Source organism: Salvelinus sp. IW2-2015, unplaced genomic scaffold (assembly GCF_002910315.2).
Source record: "Salvelinus sp. IW2-2015 unplaced genomic scaffold, ASM291031v2 Un_scaffold16612, whole genome shotgun sequence".
In the NCBI taxonomy this organism is placed as follows: domain Eukaryota; kingdom Metazoa; phylum Chordata; class Actinopteri; order Salmoniformes; family Salmonidae; genus Salvelinus; species Salvelinus sp. IW2-2015.
The window spans coordinates 131,840-154,281 of record NW_019957672.1 but is presented as its reverse complement, the minus strand read 5'-3'; the positions used below and the strand labels follow the sequence as shown (position 1 = coordinate 154,281).

The following is a 22,442-nucleotide window of genomic DNA, read 5'->3' as shown; positions in this document are numbered from 1 at the left end:
AGTCAGCCAGGACCGGCCAGAGCCGTCAGTCAGTCCGGAGCTGCCCCTCAGTCCGGAGCTGCCCCTCAGTCCAGAGCGCCCATCAGTCCAGTGGGGTTAATTTGGAGGGTCGCCGTTAAGAGGAGGCCACGGAAGCGGGAATTAACTATGGTGGGGTGGGGGCCACGTCCAGCGCCAGAGTCACTTATTTCCTTTGTTTAGTCTTTGTTTAGTTGGTCAGGACGTGAGCTGGGTGGGCATTCTATGTTTTCTGTGTCTATGTTGGGTTTGTTGTTTGGCCTAATATGGTTCTCAATCAGAGGCAGGTGTTTGTCATTGTCTCTGATTGGGAACCATATTAAGGTAGCCTGTATTCACTGTTTGTTTGTGGGTGATTGTTCCTGTTCGTGTATTCCTGTTTTTTTTCTGTGTTCACTAGTTCGGGACTGTAGCGTCGTTGGTTTTTCGTCTGTTTATTGTTTTGTTAATTATTGAGAAGTATTCTAATAAATTATGGATACGACCACACTGCACTTTGGTCCTCCTCTCTTCCACAATACGACGATTGTTACAATAGTCTTCACTGTTACCAATTTACCTACTGACTTATTGGATTATATTGACTCATCAATATTTAAAATAAAATCAAACTGACTTGAGCCCACTAATAGGAGAGTTTTTACTGGTCAGGCTACACAGTGCTGAAAACTAGGGTTGCAACAATTCTGGTAACTTCCCAAAATTACAAGGTTTCCAGAAATCTAGTTCGTGGATTCCAGATTTTACTGCTTGAAACCTGGGTATTTTTGGCAAGTTAACGTAAATTTTCAACCCTAGACAAGAGTCTGTTACCTTTACGTACTATAGCTAGAACCACCAATAAGAAATGATCAGTGCCTTACCTTACATCAATGTACCAAAGTCATTGTTCTTTATTGATTGGCTTTACCTGTTATTTTACTGTTAGGCCTCTGGGGTGAGTCAAAGCAACAACCAGGCTAAATCATCAGTAACAGTCACCTGGACATCACCATCCTCAGCCTCATTGGGCAACATCGTAGTCAAGTGAGTCTCTACTAGAGTTGTACATTTACAGTAACTTTCTCCAAATTCACAGGTTTTCCAGAAATCCTGTTTGGAAGTTACTGGAATTTGGCAACCATAGTCTCTGTATAAAACCATCACAAACACAACAAAGTTCTTTTTTACATGATTTTTCTGTAGGACGCAACTGAAATCACATATATTTTGTCAAAAATGTTTGCAGAGGTGCCATGCCTATTGAAGGCATGAGGCTACTATATATCTATTTGTAGTATAAAAACATTTTGTTGCATGAACCAAAGGCACATACATCAGTTCAACATCTAGATTTCATTTACCGTTGGTTGAGTAGTAGAAAAGACCTTACGTTGATTACTTCCTCCAAACCCTTTCAGTTTTCAATGAGGATGCAATGTCATCACATAGATATTTGGGGTTGAAATTACGAGAAAAAACGTTGATTAAACTAGTTTTACCCAGTGATTCCCTTCTAAATGTTTGCCCTGGTTTGCAAAATTCCAGAAATGTTCCGATAACTCTCAGGATTTCCAGAAATGGATGATCTGCAGAATCAGGATTGAATGAGCACTGGGAATCCTACAACCAATGGATTTTGAATAACATGGGTAATTTGAGAACGTTGCAGGATTTTTTTTGTGCAGTCTAATATTGGTACTATTATCTGTCTTCCTCTTCAAGGTCAACATTTATGCAGACCTCCAGGGTATTTTGGATTGCAGTGCCTAGCGTGACAGTAAAACGACTGTCCTCAGTTGTCACCACTACAAGAGCTCAAACAACACCAACTCTTGCTCCTACTACAACAACTACAGCTCCTAGTACAACAACTACAGCTCCTTATACAACAACTACAGGTCCTAGTACAACAACTACAGGTCCTAGTACAACTACAGCTCCTACTACAACAACAACTATTGCTCAACTACGGCTCCTAATACAACAACTACAGCTCCTAACACAACAACTACAGGTCCCACTACAACAACTACAGCTCCCACTACAACAACTACAGCTCCTAACAGAACATCTACTGGACCTATCCCAAACAGCTCTGAACAGCACAACAATGGCTCCTACTGCTACATCTGCTACTCCTAGTCCTACTCCTATGACTCCTAATACATCAACAACTCCAACTACTGCTACAACTCCTCTTAGACTTACGGTAATGTCCTCAGACACAAGTATAGATACATAGTACTTGTACTATTTTAATTCAATTTAGCAGGCATTGTTGAGTGTAGTGCTAATTCCATCATGACTTAGAGGAGATATACTGTAGCTGCCAACATGTAGCAAAACTCAGCAATAGAGTCTAATGTCAAGAGATGCAGAATACAGCAGATTTGCTGGTGTGGTCTCTTGTAATTCAAAAGTCAATTTTCACAGCGGTTTTTAAACCTGATCATCATGATCCATTACAGAAAATATAACAAAGTACTTAATACAAATATCAACATTTTCTTCTCTTTCTGCAGACATGCATACAAAATTGTGTAAGATAACATAAAGTCAAAAACGTTGAATTACCCACAATCCTCTAAAGTCACATGACGAGTTATTGTGACAACCTTTCTGAAAATTAAATAGCTTTAAAACCTTTTCGATGTCAAGTCCCCTAAATAGGGGGAAAAATGCTAAGTTGTATTAAATAAGATTGAGTCCATCTCTTGCGATGCAACTAAGTTGCAAGCAATTTTTGGGGTACGTGACAAACAGAGAAACACCGATGTAACATTGTTGCAAGCATCATACATTTAGTCCAGATTGCTTCATGTGATATCGGCTTTATGCTCAGTGAAACAGCTGAGTCTCCCCATTCAGTTGTTGCTACCTGCGAGAAGGTGAGATGGAGAGTTTGCAATCGGATACCTCATTTGCATAAGAGGTAAACTGTCACATTTTCTGGCCTATCCAGACAAGGGATCAATTTCCTCTGGCTATTAGCATCGGAGTCCCTCTTGCGATCAGGCATATGAATGGGTGGTCTAGAGAATACAGCAATATTGATCTCAGATTTACAGTTCTCAACATGAAAAAGTTTCATTTCGTAGAATTTAAAAAAGACCACTTTAACTTTGTCACACAGGGATGAAAATGTTGTGCTTAAAGCCAAGGTTGTAACGAGTCGGCAGGTATTTGAATCGTGACTCTGTGTCGCTCAGAGGACGCAGGACAGAATATTTTCAGTAGTATGAAATGGTGCCAATCTTGCACTGTCACTAAGTAATCATTTTTATTTGACAGTTATAAGAAAGGTGAAATGAAATAGTAAGTTCTTTAGAATTTGATTGCTACTATATTTAAAAACATTTACATTATTTCAAGCCCGATTCACCCACTTTTGTTGAATAGGAAAATGATTGAATATGATATTTATTATTTTCATATTACTTGTACTATGTAATTGAGCTTGTGTCCTCAAAAGTGAGTATAGTAACACTCAGCTATTTATATACATTTTAAACAAAAAAGTGAGCGCTTTATCTTTTTTGTAGTACAGTTGAAGTCGGAAGTTTACATACATTTATGTTGGAGTCTTTATAACTCATTTTTCAACCATTCCACAACTTTCTTGTTAACAAACTATAGTTTTGGCAAGTCGGTTAGGACATCTACTTTGTGCATGACACAAGTAATTTTTCCAGCAATTGTTAACTTCTAATTGGTCCCAATCCCGGATCCGGGAGCACCCATCAGTAAAAAAGTTGACTAGCATAGCCTAGCATAGCGTCACAAGTAAATACTAGCATCTAAATATCATTAAATCACAAGTCCAAGACACCAGATGAAAGATACACATCTTGTGAATCCAGCCATCATTTCTGATTTTTAAAATGTTTTACAGGGAAGACACAATATGTAAATCTATTAGCTAACCACGAAAGCAAAAGACACAACTTTTTTTTTTTCACAATTTTTTCTGGCATAGGTAGCTATCACAATTTCGACCAAATAAAGATATAAAATAGCCACTAACCAAGAAACAACTTCATCAGATGACAGTCTGATAACATATTTATTGTATAGCATATGTTTTGTTAGAAAAATGTGCATATTTCAGGTATAAATCACAGTTTGCAGCTGCACATTGCAGCTGCAATCTGAAATAGTGCTGAAGCAGCCAAGAATAATTACAGAGCCAACGTCAAATACCTAAATACTCATCATAAAACTTTTCTGAAAAATACACAGCGCACAGCAAATGAAAGACCAACATCTTGTGAATCCAGCCAATATTTCAGATTTTTTAAGTGTTTTACAGCGAAAACACAATTTAGCATTATATTAGCTTACCACAATAGCCAGAAACACAAGCCGTTTACCAGCAGCAAAGGTTAGCAATCCTAACAAACCAGCAAAAATATATAATTTTTGACTAACCTTCATATACTTCATCAGATGCAGTCCTGTAACATCATATTACACAATGCATGTAGGATTTGTTCGAAAATATGCATATTTAGTGGCACAAATCGTGGTTATACAACGTGATTAGTAGCAACATTTCAGGCAATCTGGCAGGCGCCATCTTGGAGAGGAACCTAATCTAATCGATCCTAATCATAAACTTGACTAAAAAATACAGGTTGGACAGCAAATGAAAGATACAGTAGTTCTTAATGCAACCGCTGGGTTAGATTTTTTAAAATTAACGTTACTCGACATACAGCGTGTGTTACAGCGAGACCATGCTGAAATTAATGGCGGACTAATAATTTTACACTCTTCCACAGAAGTACGAATTAACATCATAAATAGCTCTTACTTTTGGATGATCTTGCATCAGAATCTTGGGCAAGTGGTCCTTTGTCCAGAACAATCGTCTTTTGGTTGAAAGATGTCCTCTACTCCTGTAGAAATTAGCTGCCAACGCCGATGTACCGGAGAGGTGCCCAACTCGCGATAACGCCTGACAAAGAAACTCCAGAAAATCGCAATAAACTGATATAACTGCTATAAGTCGGTTTAAATTAACTACCTTATGAAGTTTTTAAGAACAAAAACAAATTAAATCAGAGCCGGAGATATAGAACTGCTAAACCGAAAGCTTTTCAGGACGCCATGCTGGTGTACCTCCTGCGTCAGGCTCCACGTCGAAAAGGTTGGTCCTTCCGTTCCAAGAGGCTTTATACTCCCCAGATGGTGCTATCCACTCCTTTCAAAGTCTCACCGCTTACTGACATCTAGGGGAAGGCGTATGCAGTGCATGTAGCCCCATAGCTTACAAGGGAATTTATAAACCGACCCTGGAACAGAGACCTCGATCTCAGAAATCTCACTTCTTGACAGGAAGTGTGCTGCAGAATGAGTTCTGTTTCACTCAGAGAAATAATTCAAACGGTTTTAGAAACTAGAGAGTGTTTTCTATCCAATAGTAATAATAATATGCATATTGTACGAGCAAGAATTGAGTAGGAGGCAGTTTAATTTGGGAACAAAAATTCTACAAAGTGTAAACAGCACCCCCTATTGATTAACAGCAGATTATTTCACTTATAATTCACTGTATCACAATTCCAGTGGGTCAGAAGTTAACATACACTAAGTTGACTGTGCCTTTAAACAGTTTGGAAAATTCTAGAAAATGATGTAATTTCTTTAGAAGCTTCTGATAGGCTAATTGACATCATTTGAGTAAATTGTAGTGTACCTGTGGATGTATTGCAAGGCCTACGTTCAAACTCAGTGCTTCTTTGTTTGATATCATGGGAAAATCAAAAAAAATCAGCCACAACCTTAGAAAATAAATTGTAGACCTCCACAAGTCTGGTTCTTCCTTGGGAGCAATTTCCAAATGCCTGAAGTACCACGTTCATCTGTACAAACAATAGTACCCAAGTATAAACACCATGGGACCACGCAGTCTTTATACCGCTCAGGATGGATATAACGCTCGTTCTGTCTCCTAGAGATGAACCTACTTTGGTGCGAAAAGTGCAAATCAATCCCAGAACAACAGCAAAGGACCTTGTGAAGATGCTGGAGGAAACGGGTACAAAAGTATCTATATCCACAGTAAATCGAGTCCTACATCAACATACCCTGAAAGGCCACTCAGCAAGGAAGAAGCCACTGCTCTAAAACCGCGGTAAAAAAGCCAGACTACGATTTGCAACTGCACATGGGGACAAAGATTGTCCTTTTTGGAAACATGTCCTCTGGTATGATGAAACAAAATAGAACTGTTTGGACATAATGACCATCGTTATGTTTGGAGGAAAAAGGGGGATGCTTGCAAGCCGAATAAAACCATCCCCACGTGAAGCACATCATGTTCATGTTGTGTGGGTGCTTTGCTGCAGGAGGGCCTGGTGCACTTCACAAAATAGATGGAATCATGAGGAGAGAAAAATTATGCTGATATATTGAAGCAACATCTCAAGACATCAGTCAGGAAATAAAGCTTGGTCGCAAATGGGTCTTCCAAATGGACAATGACCCCAAGCATACTTCCAAAGTTGTGGCACAATGGCTTAAGGACAACAAAGTCAAGGTATTGAAGTGGCCATCTCAAAGCCCTGACCTCAATGCTATAGAAAATTTGTGGGCAGAACTGAAAAAGCGTGTGCGAGCAAGGAGGCCTACAAACCTGACTCAGTTACACCAGCTCTGTCAGGAGGAATGGGCCAAAATTCACCCAACTTTATTGTGGAGAAGCTTGTGGAAGGCTACCCGAAACGTTTGACCCAAGTTAAACATTTTAAAGGCAATGCTACCAAATACTAATTGAGTGTATGTAAACTGCTGACTCCACTGGGAATGTGATGAAAMAAATAAAAGCTGAAATAAATCACTCTATTATTCTGACATTTCACATTCTTAAAATAAAGTGGGAATCCTAACTGACCTAAGACAGGGAATTTTTACGAGGATTAAATGTCAGGAATTGTAAAAAACACTGTTTAATGAATTTGGCTAAGGTGTATGTCATCTTCCGACTTCAACTGTATATTTGTTTAAGTGCCTGTTTTCCACACAGTGGTTGAGACAAAGAAATCGCTACTCTGAACCTAAGGGCTGCGATGTTAGAGATGACCCCAGGAACTGCACTTACGTCTCTGTCACAACCAGCCCACCTTACATAGTGGAGATTAGTGCACCTGCAGAGACACTTCAGGGATACCTGGGGATCATCAGTGAAATACTAACTAATCAAATCAAGGTAACACAACACATCCAGTTTTCCTTATTTCATTTTACTTGAAGAACTGCAATGAAGGTGTAAAGTTTAAGCACGTATGTTTAGGGATTGGTTAAATTAAGGCAAGTCATTCTAATTTGTTAAGGTTAGGAAGGGATTCAAACCAGTAACCTTGTGTATGGCAACCCATATCAACCTTTTACAAATCAGATACTTAGACATTACAGGAACCTCTCCATTCATCACCAAAACATACTTCATTAATTACAACAACAAAATCTGATGAACTTGCTGATGTTAAATATTGTTGATCTTTTTTCAGTCCAATGAGTCAATGATTGTTGTGTATGAAAATGGAACATTTACAGTTCAAAAGGCCTTGTACAATGGAGCCACATTTATCAACAAAACACAAGTAAGTTTAAGTCTCTAGTGATATTACCAATTACCGATACGATGGATTCATTCTCCTTGGGTGCAACAGACAGTCCTGTTTGAACTTACATTATATAATAGTTTGATTATTTCATACTTTTCTTTCAGGTGGAAGTGACGGACAAAGAACTTGCTTATGATCCTAATATAAAAATAATCCAATTTAGTTTCATCATCCCTGATAATTTGGCTCCACTTTTGCTCAAAACCTTGACTCTAACGCCCAGACGTGTAATAGATACTGGTCTTCAAAAAGTGTTCTTTGTCCGGGGATCTGTTGGGGATAATGGTAAGATTCAGGAGTGCATCTTCTTAAATTACTGCTTTCATGTCTACCATAAACTGCTATTTAAAATGTACATTTGCTGACTATGATAACACAACTGTTTTTGCATAATGCAAGAGTGCTCGTACACACACACATATACACACATATACACACACACACATATACACACACATATACACACACATATACACACACACACGCATATCACACACACACATTATACACACACACACACACACATAAATACCACACACACATAAACACACAGACATAAACACACAGACATAAACACACACACACACACACACACATACATATACACACATACTGTACACACCTAGGAAAGAGGAAGTGTTCTGTAACTTTGTAAAATGGTTGTTCTTCTCCTGCAGGTGATCTTGGCTCTCCCTCCATCACACTTTTGACAGGCCTCTCCAGTCAGGTTTCCTCAAGCTGTGGGAAACCCCTTTTTCACGGTGAGTGAAGTCAACATTTGGTCATTTATCATGCACTGTGGTCATTGTGCACTGTGGTCATTGTGCACTGTGGTCATTGTGGACTGTGGTCATTGTGCAGGGTGGTCATTGTGCAGGGTGGTCATTGTAGATTGTGGTCATTGTAGACTGGTGTCATTGTAGAATGTGGTCATTGTGCAGTTTGGTCATTGTGCTTGTATGTGGTGATGTGGTCATTGTACTCTGTGGTCATTGTGCTATGTGGTCATTGTGGGCTGTGGTCATTGTGGGCTGTGGTCATTGTGGACTGTGGTCATTGTGGACTGTGGTCATCGTGCAGTGTGGTCATTACGCACTGTGGTCATTGCGCACTGTGGGTCATTGAGGACTATGGTCATTGAGGACTGTGGTCAGGACGTCAGGACGACCGGGCATGATGACTCCTTGCTGTCCCCAGTCACCTGGCCTTGCTGCTGTTCCAGTTTCAACTGTTCTGCTGCGGTTATGGAACCCTGACCTGTCCACCGGACGTCTCCTGTCCCAGACCTGCTGTTTTCAACTCTTAATGATCGGCTATGAAAAGCCAACTGACATTTATTCCTGATTATTATTTGACCATGCTGGTCATTTATGAACTTGAACATCTTGGCCATGTTCTGTTATAATCTCCACCCGGCACAGCCAGAAGAGGACTGGCCACCCCTCATAGCCTGGTTCTCTCTAGGTTTCCTCCTAGGTTTTGGCCTTTCTAGGGAGTTTTTCCCAGCCACCGTGCTTCTACACCTGCATTGCTTGCTGTTTGGGTTTTAGGCTGGGTTTCTGTACAGCACTTGAGATATTAGCTGATGTACGAGGGCTATATAAAATAAACTTGATTTGATTTGGTCATTGAGGACTGTGGTCATTGAGGACTGTGGTCATTGGACAGTGTGGTCACTATGCTGTGTGGTCATTGTACTCTGTGGTCATTGTGCAGTGAGGTATTGTGGTCATTGTACAGTGTGTGTCATTTGCACTGTGGTCATTTGCACTGTGGTCATTGTGCATTGTGGTCATTGTACTGTGTGGTCATTGTACAGTGTGGTCAGGTGGACTGTGGTCATTGTACAGTGTGGTCATTGTGCAGTGTGGTCATTGTACAGTGTGGTCATTGTGCAGTGTGGTCATTGTACAGTGTGGTCATTGTAGCAGTGTGGTCATTGTGCAGTGTGGTCATTGTGGCAGTGTGGTCATTGTACAGTGTGGTCATTGTGCAGTGTGGTCATTGTACAGTGTTTGTCATTGTACAGTGTGGTCATTGTGCAGTGTGGTCATTGTGCAGTGTGGTCATTGTGCAGTGTGTCATTGTCGCAGTGTGGTCATTGTGGACTGTGGTCATTGTACAGTGTGGTCATTGTACTGTGTGGTCATTGTGCAGTGTGGTCATTGTGCAGTGTGGTCATTGTACAGTGTGGTCATTGTGCAGTGTGGTCATTGTGCAGTGTGGTCATTGTCACAGTAGTTGGTCATTGTACAGTGTGGTCATTGTGCAGTGTGGTCATTGTGCAGTGTGGTCATTGGTGGACTTCGGTCATGTGTACTGTGGTGGTCATTGTGGCAGTGTGGCTCATGCACGGTCATTGTGGACTGTGGTCATTGTGGCAGTGTGGTCATTGTGGCCTGTGGTCATTGTGGCCTGTGGTCATTGTGGACTGTGGTCATTGTGGCCTGTGGTCATTGTGGACTGTGGTCATTGTGGACTGCGGTCATTGTGGACTGTGGTCATTGTGGCCTGTGGTCATTGTGGACTGTGGTCATTGTGGACTGTGGTCTTTGTGGACTGTGGTCATTGTGGACTGCGGTCGTTGCACTGTAGTCTGTAGGATTAAATGCTGTTGAGCCTGTTGATGACTACTTGACTCAACCAGTAGGTGTCAGTGTTGAAAAGTCCTGTTGAAAGTAACCATGGTTTCTTGTTTGTTTCTTTGTTTTTCCAGGCCTGTTGATGACGTTGGTCTGTTGGAACCTCTTCAACCTTCTGCCTTAAACCTGCTGAGCTACCAAAGGAGGACTTTACAGCCAAGTTCAACATTTTATTGATTTGGCCATTTTTGTTCAATAACACAGTATTTTGTTATATACTGTAGTCGTGCATATTTATTCATATATATGTATGTATCTTTTCTCTTGTCAATTATGTTTTGGTTAGTGTTTATTTTTTATTACTTGTTGAAATGTACATAATATAGAGTATAAAACTATTCCAATCCAATCCCAGTATATACTTATCAATGCTAATGTAAATACGTTTATGAATGTTTTTGTGTCCTGAAAATATGATTTATTAGGATGTTTTACACATGTTCTGTATCTGATCCTTAAGGCTATTCGCTCCACTAGGAGCTGAAAGTACAAGTTAAGTACTTCAAGTATTTGATATGGAACTGAGCGTTGGGTTTTGAATGCCTCTAGAAAACCTTAAGCCAGAGAAGTGAAGAAATGTGTACTCTTATGCAATAACAATGTCCACATATATTTTGAATAGAATTTATGCTATTTATGCTATTATATTTCGGTATTTCTTTGGCTGCGTTTACACAGGCAGCCCAATTCTGATATTTTGTATTAATTGGTCTTTTGACCAATCAGATCAGCTTTGAAAAAATAGTTCTGATGCGATTGGTCAAAAGACAATTTAGTGGAAAAAAAATCACAATTGGGCTTCCTGTGGAAACGCAGACATTGTGATGGTAACACATATAAAGGTAAACCAGTGGAGCCACATCCCTGATTGGCTGATGAATCGCAACGCTGATTAGAAGCACCGGCTGCTCACCACTTACTCACCTGTCTTCCCTGTAATAAATACTGTTTCTGATTGAGAAAGTTGTGAACCTACACACTGTAGAAGGATGTTAAGCCTAAACGTCTGTGTACTGCTATCATGTTGTAGTAAAAATAATAACAATATATAAAAAATGAACTAAGCTTTATGTGATATCTTTTTGAGTGCGGACCCATCACACATTCAATGTGAAGAGGTGTAAAAATGAGCTTTTCTGTTCATATTTTTACGAATAGAGAAATAAGTCATATTGAAAATATGCTTCATGATTTTGTGGAATAGCATAGCCAGGTGTGGGAATGAGGAGGACACACGGTTGTAGACAGAACTTGATTTAGAGTAAATCAAATGTATTGGTCACATACAAATATTTAGCAGATGTTAAGGCGGGTGTAGCGAAATGCTTGTGTTCTGAACTCCAACAGTACAGTAGTATCTAACAATTCACAACAATCCACACAAATCTAAAAGTAAAAGAATGGAATTAAGAAACATTTAAATATTAGGACGAGCAATGTCAGAGTGGCATTGACTAAATACAGTAGAATAGATTACAGTGTATACATATGAGATGAGTAAAGCAGTATGTAAACATTATTAAAGTGACTAGTGTTCCATTATTAAAGTGGCAGTGATTCCATGTCTATGTATATAGGGCAGCAGCCTCTAAGGTGCAGGGTTGAGTAAGTGGATGGTAGCCGGCTAGTGATGGCTATTTAACGGTCTGATGGCCTTGAGATAGAAGCTGTTTTTCAGTCTCTTGGTCCCAGCGTTGATGCACCTGTACTGACCTCGCCTTCAGGATGTAAGCTGGATGAACAGGCCGTGGCTCAGTTATTGGATGTCCTTGATGGTATTTTTGGCCTTCCTGTGACATCGGGTGATGTAGGTGTCCTGGAGGGCAGGCAGGGTGATGCATTGGGCAGACCGTGCCACCCTCTGGAGAGCCCTGCGGTTGCGGGCGGTGCAGCTGCCGTACGAAGCGGTGATACAGCCTGACAGGATGCTCTCAAATGTGCATCTGTAATAGTTTCTGAGGGTCTTAGGGGCCAAGCCAAATCTTTTCAGTCTCCTGAGGTTGAAGAGGCGCTGTTGCGCCTTCTTCACCACAGTGTCTGTGTGGGTAGACCAACTCAGATTGTCAGTGATGTGTACACCAAGGAATTTGAAGCTTTCCACCTTCTCCAATGCGGTCCCGTCGATGTGGATGGGGTATGCTCCCTCTACTTTTTGTGAAGTCCACAATCAGCTCCTTCGTATTGTTATAAGGTTATTTTCCTGACACCACTCTGCCAGGGCCCTCACCACCTCCCTGTAGGCTGTCTTGTCATCGTTGGCCTACTACTGTTGTGTCGTCTGCAAACTTGATGATTGAGTTGGAGGCATGCGTGGCCACGCAGTCATGGGTGAACAGGGAGTACAGGAGGGGGCTGAGCACTTGTGTTGTGGATCAGCGAAGTGGAGGTGTGGTTTCCTACCTTCACCACCTGGGGGCTGCCCTTCAGGAAGTCCAGGACCCAGTTACACAGGGCAGAGTTCAAACCCAGGGCCGCAAGCTTAATGATGAGCTTGGAGGGTACTATGGTGTTGAAGGCTGAGCTGTAGTCAATGAACAGCATTCTGACGCACGTTTTCCTCTTGTCCAGTTGGGATAGGGTTATGTGCAGTGCGATGGCGATTGCGTCTTCTGTGGATCTTTTGGGGTGGTTAGCAGATTAAGTGGGTCTAGGGTGTCAAGGTAAGGTAGAAGTGATATGATCCTTAACTAGCCTCTTAAATCACTTCATGATGACAGAAGTGAGTGCTAGTAGATGCAGGATTTCAGCAAACATGACATGGCTTGAAAAACCGCTTACATTAAATTATAGTCATTTATCAGACACACCTATTCAGAGCAACTAGATGTACAGTGGGGAGAACAAGTATTTGATACACTGCCGATTTTGCAGGTTTTCCTACTTACAAAGCATGTAGAGGTCTGTAATTTTTATCATAGGTACACTTCAACTGTGAGAGACGGAATCTAAAACAAAAATCCAGAAAATCACATTGTATGATTTTTAAATAATTAATTTGCATTTTATTGCATGACATAAGTATTTGATCACCTACCAACCAGTATAAGAGAGGTAGGGGGATAATTTCCCGGCTCTCACAGACCTGTTAGTTTTTTCTTTAAGCTAGCCCTCCTCTTCTCCCACTCATTACCGTATTAACTGCACCTGTTTGAAATCGTTACCTGTATTAAAAAGACACCTCTGTCCACACACTCATCAAACAGATTCCAACCTCTCCACAATTGGCCAAGACCAGAGAGCTTTGTAAGGACATCAGGATAAAAATTGTAGACCTGCACAAGCTGGGATGTGGCTAACAGGACAATACGGCAAGCAGTCTGCGTGAGAAGGAAACAACTCTTATAGGCGGTCGCAATTTGATTATGGGGGCAAAATGGAAGAGTACCAAGATGCGTGTCAATCACCCCGGTCTTGGTGCTCCATGCAAGATTCACCTCGTGGCGGGCATCAATGATCATGAGGAAGGTGAGGGCAGCCCAGAAACTACACGGCAGGACAACTGGTGTCAATAACCTGAAGAGAGATGGACCACAGTCTCAAAAAGAAAACCACATTTGTAACACACTACGCCGTCATGGATACTTATAAACTGCAGCGCAGCGCAAGTCTCCCCTGCTCAAGCCAGCGCATGTCCAGGCCCGTCTGAAGTTAGCCAATGACCATCTGGATGATCAGAGGAGGAATGGGAGAAGGTCATGTGGTCTATGAGACAAAAATAGAGCTTTTTGTCAAAACCACACTCGCAGTGTGTTGGAGGAAGAAGAAGGATGAGTACAACCCCAAGAACACCATCCCAACCGTGAAGCATGGAGGTGGAAACATCATTCTTTGGGGATGCTTTTTCTGCAAAGGGGACAGGACGACTGCACCGTATTGAGGGAGGATGGATGGGGCCATGTATCGCGAGATCTTGGCCAACAACCTCCTTCCCTCAGTAAGAGCATTGAAGATGGTCGTGGCTGGGTCTTCCAGCATGACAACGACACGAAGCACACAGCCATGGCAACTAAGGAGTGGCTCCGTAAGAAGCATCTCAAGGTCCTGGAGTGGCCTAGCAGTCTCCAGACCTGAACCCAATAGGAAATCTTTGGAGGGAGCTGAAACTCCGTATTGCCCAGCGACAGCCCGAAACCTGAAGGATCTGGAGAAGATCTGTAGGGAGGAGTGGGCCAGAATCCCTGCTGCAGTGTGTGCAAACCTAGTCAAGACTACAGGAAACGTTATGATCTCTGTAATTGCAACACAAAGGTTTCTGTACCAAATATTAAGTTCTGCTTTCTGATGTATCAAATACTTATGTCATGCATAAAATGCAAATTAATTACTGATAAAAATCATACAATGTGATTTTCTGATGTTTGTTTTAGATTCCGTCTCTCATAGTTGAAGTGTACCTATGATAAAAATTACAGACCTCTACATGCTTTGTAGTAGGAAAACCTGCAAAATCGGCAGTGTATCAAATACTTGTTCTCCCCACTGTATGTGCCTTGGTTAATAAAGGACACATCGACAGATTATCCACTGGAGTCATCATTGTGCGGACAAAACACACAACACACACACACACACACACACACACACACACACACACACACACACACACACACACACCACACACACACACACACACACACACACACACACAACACACACACACACACACACACACACACACACAACACAACACACACCACAACACACACACACTGATTGGTAATTTGATCAGCTATTAAAAACATCTGATGTGAAAAGATTTAATGTTATTGTTCAAAAGACCTTTTTTTTTTTTTTTTAATATCAGAAATTGTCTCCCTGTCTAAATGCAGCCCTTATGACTTCATCTACGGCCCACTGGGCAGTTCTCTGGTTGAATCAACGTTTTCATGTTATTTCAATTAAATTACTTTGAACCGATGTGGAATACAGTAGATGTTGAATTGACGTCTGTCCCCAGTGGGGGGTATGTGTGTGGACTCTCTCATCACTACACAAATATTTACACACACAGTCACACTCTCACTCACACACATCCACCAAGAAACACAGACAAACGTAAGTCTTCCTTCATAACAGGACATCAGCAAATACAGAATTATAAAAAGTCTTCCTCTGTCACAAATAAATGAGTTACATGTAGGGGATGACACTTATGACTTATGGCTGAGTGGCAGTATTGAGCAGCTTGGATGAATATGGTGCCCAGAGTAAACTGCCTGCTACTCATTCTCAGAGGCTAAGATATGCATAGTATTACTATATTTGGATAGAAAACACTCTGAAGTTTCTAAAACTGTTTGAATGATGTCTGTGAGTATAACAGAACTCATATGGCAGGCAAAAACCAGGAAGTGGGAAATCTGAGGTTTGTAGGTTTGTCTATCCAATATACAGTGGGATATTGGTCATATTGCACTCCCAAGGCTTCAACTAGATGTTAACAGTCTTTAGAACCTTGTTTGATGCTTCTACTGTGAAGAATGAGGGAAGGAGAGTTCTTTGAGTCAGGTGTCTGGCATGAGCTGAACATGCGCGCTCACGTGATAGCAACCTGCTTTCCATTGCATTTCTGAAGACAAAGAAATTCTCCGGTTGACACATTATTGAAGATTTGTGTTAAAAACACCCTAAAGATTGATTCTATACATCTTTTGACATGTTTCTACGAACTGTAATGGAATTGTTTGACTTTTTGTCTGACCTGTGCGTCATGAATTTGGATTACTGGACTGAACACGCAAACAAATTAAGATATTTGGACATAAATGATGGACTATACCGAACAAAACAAACATTTATTGTGGAACTGGGATTCCTGGGAGTGCATTCTGATTAAGATCATCAATATTTATAATGCTATTTCTGACTTCTGTTGACTCCAAAACATGGCGGATATCTTTATGGCTTATTTGGTCTGAGCACTGTACTCAGATTATAGCATGGTGTGATTTTTCCGTAAAGTTTAAAAGAAATCTGACACAGTGGTTGCATTAAGGAGAAGTTTATCTAAAGTTCCATGTTTAATACTTGTATCTTTTATCAATGTTTATTATGAGTATTTCTGTAAATTGTTGTGGCTCTCTGCAAAATCACCGGATGTTTTGGAGGCAAAACATTACTGAACATAATGCGCCAATGTAAACTAAGATTTTTGGATATAAATATGAACTTTATCGAACAAAACATACATGCATTGTGTAACATGAAGTCCTATGAGTGTCATCTGATGAAGATCATCAAAGGTTAGTGATTAATTTTATCTCTATTTCTGCTTTTTGTGAATCCTCTCTTTGGCTGGAAAAATGGCTGGGTTTTTCTGTGACTAGGTGCAGACCTAACATAATCGTTTGGTGTGCTTTCGTCGTAAAGTATTTTTTAAATCGGACACTGTGGTGGGATTAACAATTTTAATTATGAGATTTCTATTGTTTTGAATTTGGCACCCTGCACTTTCACTGGCTGTTGTCATATCGATCCCATTAACGGGATCTCAGCCGTAAGAAGTGGGAGGGACAGGGACAGGGACAGTTCATCTTCATCATCTCCAGCAACACTCCAACATCACTGTATATTAAAATGGCTGCTTTCTATGTTTTGTGGTCAACAAGGTAGATGACGGTCAGTGTTGATGTTGGAGTGTTGCTGGAGATGATGAATGTGAAGTTGAAATGTATCTTTAATAAATCATTAAAAAAATGTCCTCCATATACTTCTATCCCCATAGAAACATACAATTTTCACATATGATGTTTGGGGTGGTGCTGGAGATGATGTATACGAATTTGAATTGATTACATTTTTCCTATTAATGGTATTGTCTATCAACACAATATGTTAGTAGTTGGCCTTGTAATACCAGTCTATCAACACAATATGTTAGTAGTTGGCCTTGTAATACCAGTCTGATCAACACAATAATGTTAGTAGTTGGCCTTGTAATACCAGTCTATCAACACAAATGTTAGTAGTTGGCCTGTAATACCAGTCTATCAACACAATATGTTAGGAGTTGGCCTTGTAATACCAGTCTATCAACACAATAGTTAGTAGTTGGCCTGTAATACCAGTTTATCAACACAATATGTTAGTACTTGGCCTTGTAATACCAGTCTATCAACACAATATGTTAGTAGTTGGGCTTGTAATACCAGTTTATCAACACAATATGTTAGTAGTTGGCCTTGTATCACTGGGTTCATTCTGTTGTTAATGTCTACTACCCTCAACTAGAAGGTGTTTTATTGAGATATGGAAAAAACATGATTGCATATTTAAGATATGACTTCAGATCTGTCATGGTCCTTTGTTCTTGTTACCAGATTGAGTCCAGAATTGCACCCTATTCCCTACATAGTGAAATGGAGAGGGTGTCATTTGGGGATGCAGCCTGGCCAAGGTGAGTAAAGAGAAGGAGACAGGATTTCTGAGTGCATGGTGCTTCACCTTCAGACCTGCAACAGCATCATCAAACCTACTACACCTAGCCAGGATCAGAAGAGCTATGGAGGAGAGGGAGAGGGAGAGGGAAGAAGAGAGAGAGAGAGAAGAAGAGAGAGAGAGAGAGAGGAAAGGAGAGAGAGAAAGAGAGAGAGAGAGAGAGAAGAGGAAGAGAGAGAGAGAGAGAAGGAGAAGGAGAGAGATAACCGTTCATATTGGTTGTCCACTCTAGGTAATATGGGATAATTGATTAGTTAATACGGTAAACCTAATAGCTTCCATAAATTACAACGTATAAATGGTCGTACATGTTTCTAAATGCTTTATAAGTTATTCCTAATTATGTATTCATAAATTGCTTTTAATGCTTATCAATTATTAAGAGAAGAGAGAGAGGAAGAAGAGAGATACGTTTAAAGGGAAGTAGTGATAATTAGTTGGGAGGAAAAACTGAGTGATAAGAAATGTGTTGTTCCTTTTCTAGTCAGAGACTCTGGGAGACCGAGTGAGACATGTAGCCTAGGCAACTCACCGTGAGAGCGTGACGGTGGTGTGACAACAGGTACCACAGCCACTGTCAGAGAATTGTTGTGTTGGGTGCCATAGTACCATTGGCTGAAGTTACATTCGGAGCATTGTTACGTTGGGTTCCGTAGTTGCATTAGCTGCCATTGTGACGTTCGGGGCCATTGTGGGGTCCTGGGTCTGGGCTCCCATCGCCATGTACGCTATTACCATGACGACTGCGGACATCAGTCTGCTGCTATTGTCCATTCCTGATAGAGTAACGGAGATCCAAGATGTTAGGAATATACTCCTACTACTATTACTACTACTACTAATTATAATGTATTTGTAAAGATTCAATATAATTAAATATTTACAAATGTAATCATCAACAGTCAGATGCATTGCACTATCATGCTTATACTTTATATACATGCTTGCACATGTTGTCGATGATACAAGCTTATTTCAAAAGCTTTGAGTTGTATCAATGGGAATAAAAACTATCGTACCAGCGTGAATTAAATACATTAACATACCAGTGAATAAAAATAGGCCTACCATTATTGTGGTAATTGATCATTCATTCATGGTGGTGCATTAGACAACAAAACACTGCATAGTGAATGGGGAACTTTGTTGAAATATAATACACCATCAATTTATTCACATGTACTTAAATAAAATTACTTTAAAGTACTACTTTACTATTTATATTTTTCTTAACTTTTACTTTTACTTTACTAGCATAAATTCTTCAATAAAATAACGTTATTTTTACTCCATACATTTTCCCTGACACCCAGAAGTACTCGTTACATTTTGAATGCTTAGCAGGACAGGAAAATTGTCCAATTCATGCACTTATCAAGAAAACATCACTGGTCATCCCTACTGCCTCTGATCTGGTGGACCCATTAAACACAAATGTTTAGTTCGTAAATAACGTCTGAGTGTTGGAGTGTGCACGTGTCTATCCATAAATAAATAAAAAATAAAATTTTGCCATCTGGTTTGCTTAATTTAAGGAATTTTAAATGATTTATAGTTTTACTTTTGATACCTAAGTATATATAACAAATATATTTATTTTTGATAGTTATGTATATTTTTAACCAAATACTTTTAGACTTTTACTCAAGTAGTATTTTACTGGGTGACTTTCTATTAACTTCTTAGTGATCCCTTCGCGCGCCAGTCCCGTTAACGGGATTGATTTGACAACACCCAGTGAAATAGCAGCGAGCCAAACTCAAAACCAGAAATACTCATAATAATAATAATTCATAAATCATATAAGTGTTATACATCGGTTTAAAGATGAACTTCTTGTTAATCCAGCCACAGTGTCAGATTTCAAAAAGGCTTTACGGCGAAAGCAAACCATGCTATTATCTGAGGACAGCGCCCAGCTCACAAAACATTACAAACAGTTACCAGCCAAGTAGAGGAGTAACAAAAGTCAGAAATAGCGATAACTTACCTTTGATAATCTTCATATGGTTGCACTCACAAGACTCCCAGTTACCCAATAAATGTTTGTTTTGTTCGATAAAGTCCCTCTTTATATCCAAAAACATCCGTTTTGTTGGCGCGTTTTGTTCAGTAATCCAATGGCTCCAAGGCGGTCACAACAGGCAGACGAAAAATCCCAAATGTATCAGTAAAGTTAGTAGAGAAATGTCAAAAGATGTTTATAATCAATCCTCAGGTTGTTTTTAGTCATAATAATCAATAATATTTCAACCGGACAATAGCTTCGTCAATATAAAAGAAAAACAAGAAAGGCGGCTCTCGGTCGGACGCAGTAAACAGCTCTGGGACACTGCAGTGTCCACTCATTCAGACTGGTCTTACTCTCTCATTTTTCAGAATACAAGCCTGAAACAATTTCTAAAGGCTGTTGATGTCACGAATACCACCGAAGGTGGCTCCCCTTCCTGTTCGGGTGGCGCTCGGCGGTCGTCGTCGCCGGTCTACTAGCTGCCACCGATCCCTTTTTCCTTTTCGTTTGTTTTTGTCTAATTGTTTTCACCTGTTCCTTGTTGGGGTTTTGGGATGGGTGTTATTTAAGTTCGTTTAGCCCGCTGGTGTTTGTGCGGGCTTGTTGTTATTTGACGTATGTGGTGTTTGTGTTCCTTTGGGTTTTCGCTGTCCGGTATTTTGGTAACTATGGTTTTGGGTTTGTTGCGCCTGTGTTTTGGGCTTCACCCATGTTTGTAACTGGTTACTTTACGAAAGGACATTAAAGCGTTTTTCCCGTCAACCTTCTGCTCTCTGCGTCTGACTCCACACCCATCACTCTCCAGACGTTACAGTTGACATCTAGCGGAAGCCATAGGTAGTGCAATCTGAGTCCTATGTCATTGGATACTGTAAAGGCAGTCAATGGAAAGCTACAAACATAAAAAAATCCCACTTCCTGGATGGATTTTTCTCAGGTTTTCGCCTGCCATATCAGTTATGTTATGCTCACAGACATTATTTTAACAGTTTTGGGAACTTTAGAGTGTTTTCTATCTATTATATGCATATCCTAGCTTCTGTGCCTGAGTAACAGGCAGTTTACTTTGGGCACGCTTTTCATACGGAGATGAACATAGTGACCCCTACCTTAGTGAGGTTTAAATAAAAATTAAAAAGGCACACGTAGCCTACATACTAATACATACACACAAACTATTTAGGTCAAATAGGGGAGAGGAGTTGCTTTATCTGTTTTTTGAAACCAGGATCGCTGTTCGATCAATCAATCAAATGTATTTATAAAGCCCTTTTATATCAGCAGATGTCACAAAGTGCTGTACACAAACCCAGCCTAAAACCCCAAACAACAAGCAATGCAGATGTAGAAGCATGGTGGCTAGAAAAAACTCCCTAGAAAGGCAGGAACCTAGGAAGAAACCTAAAGAGGAACCAAGCTCTGAGGGGTGGTGTCACGTTCCTGACCTGTTTTCCTTTGTCTTGTATTTATTTTAGTTGGTCGGGGCGTGAGTTGGGTGGGTTTGTCTATGGTTGATTTTCTATGTTAGGATTTTTGTGTTCGGCCTGGTAATGATTCCTCATCAGAGGCAGCTGTCAATCATTGTCCCTGATTGAGAATCATACTTAGGCAGCCTGGGTTTCACGTGTGTTTTGTGGGTGTTTATGTTTCCGTGTTTGTGTTTTCACACACACGGTAACTGTATCGGTTTTTTGCTCTTCGTTTATTTGGTTTGTATTTTCAGTGTTCAGTTTCGTTTTATTAAATCATCATGAGCACTAACCACTCCGCGTATTGGTCCGATCCTTCTCGCCTCTCCTGTCGCGAGGAGGAGGAATATACTACCGTTACAGAAATACCCACCGCCAAAGGACCAAAGCGGAGTGGAAAAAGGGCAGCGACAGCAGCAGCAGAAATCCCAGGACTCCTGGACATGGAGGAGATTTTGAACGGTGAAGGACCCTGGGCACGGCTGGGGAGTATCGCGCGCCCAAAGCTGAGCTGGAGGAAGCGAAAGCTGAGCGGCGGCGATATGAGGAGGCAGCAACCGGCAGCGGCGACAGGTACGAGAGGCAACCCAAGAAATATTTTTTTGGGGGGCTAGAGAGGAGTGTGGCTAAGCCAGGTAGCAGACCTGAGCGCACTCCTCGTGCTTATCATAAAGCAACGCGTTACTGGTCAGGGCACCGTGTTATGCGGTTAAGCGCACGGGTGTCGCCAGTGCGTGCCCATAGCCCGGTGCGCATATAGGGCAGCCCCCCGAAAGTGTCATGTGAAGTGTGGGCATCCAGGCGGGGCGTATTGTGCCTGCTCAGCGGGTCTGGTCTCCGGTACGCAGTTTCGGTGTCCAGGGTATCCTGCGCCGGCTCTGCGCTGCTGTGTCTCCGGGGCACTGGGAGGGTGCAGTGCGTCCTATGCCTACGCTCCGCTGTACCCGGCAATATGTGGGAGTGGAGCCTAAGGGAGAGGTGCGCGTAGTAGGCACTAGATCTCCAGTGCTCATCCACAGCCCGGTTCAAACCTGTGCCTGCACTCTGGAGGGTACGGGCTGGAGTAGTATTCCAGCCTGGGGGAGTGGTGCCAAGGCTGGCGCACCAGAGGCTCCAGTGCTCCCCCACAGCCCCGGTCCCTTCAGGTTGCCTCTTCTTAACATCAAGCCTCCTGTAGGTATCTCCAGCCTGGTGGGTCCTGTGGGCAGCCCCACGCACCAGGCTGTCTCTCCGTCTCCTCCTACAGGTGTGCACC

At 41.2% G+C, this 22,442-nt stretch overlaps 1 protein-coding gene across 3 annotated transcripts in view; it reads left to right on the top strand.

The window, feature by feature from the left end:
- Nucleotides 1-22,442, top strand: part of LOC111960381 (uncharacterized) — a 42,092-nt gene that overhangs the window by 5,413 nt on the left and 14,237 nt on the right. For 2 of the 3 annotated variants that reach the window (XM_070442771.1, XM_070442773.1), the window contains 7 exons: nucleotides 947-1,044; nucleotides 1,723-2,209; nucleotides 7,028-7,210; nucleotides 7,512-7,604; nucleotides 7,733-7,913; nucleotides 8,306-8,389; nucleotides 10,345-11,330. In XM_070442771.1, coding sequence (XP_070298872.1) covers nucleotides 947-1,044; nucleotides 1,723-2,209; nucleotides 7,028-7,210; nucleotides 7,512-7,604; nucleotides 7,733-7,913; nucleotides 8,306-8,389; nucleotides 10,345-10,394 — 1,176 coding nt within the window. In that variant the 3' untranslated portion in view covers nucleotides 10,395-11,330. Of the gene's footprint in view, nucleotides 1-946; nucleotides 1,045-1,722; nucleotides 2,210-7,027; nucleotides 7,211-7,511; nucleotides 7,605-7,732; nucleotides 7,914-8,305; nucleotides 8,390-10,344; nucleotides 11,331-22,442 lie in introns of those variants that run through there. The other variant, XM_070442772.1, reaches the window with a different exon arrangement.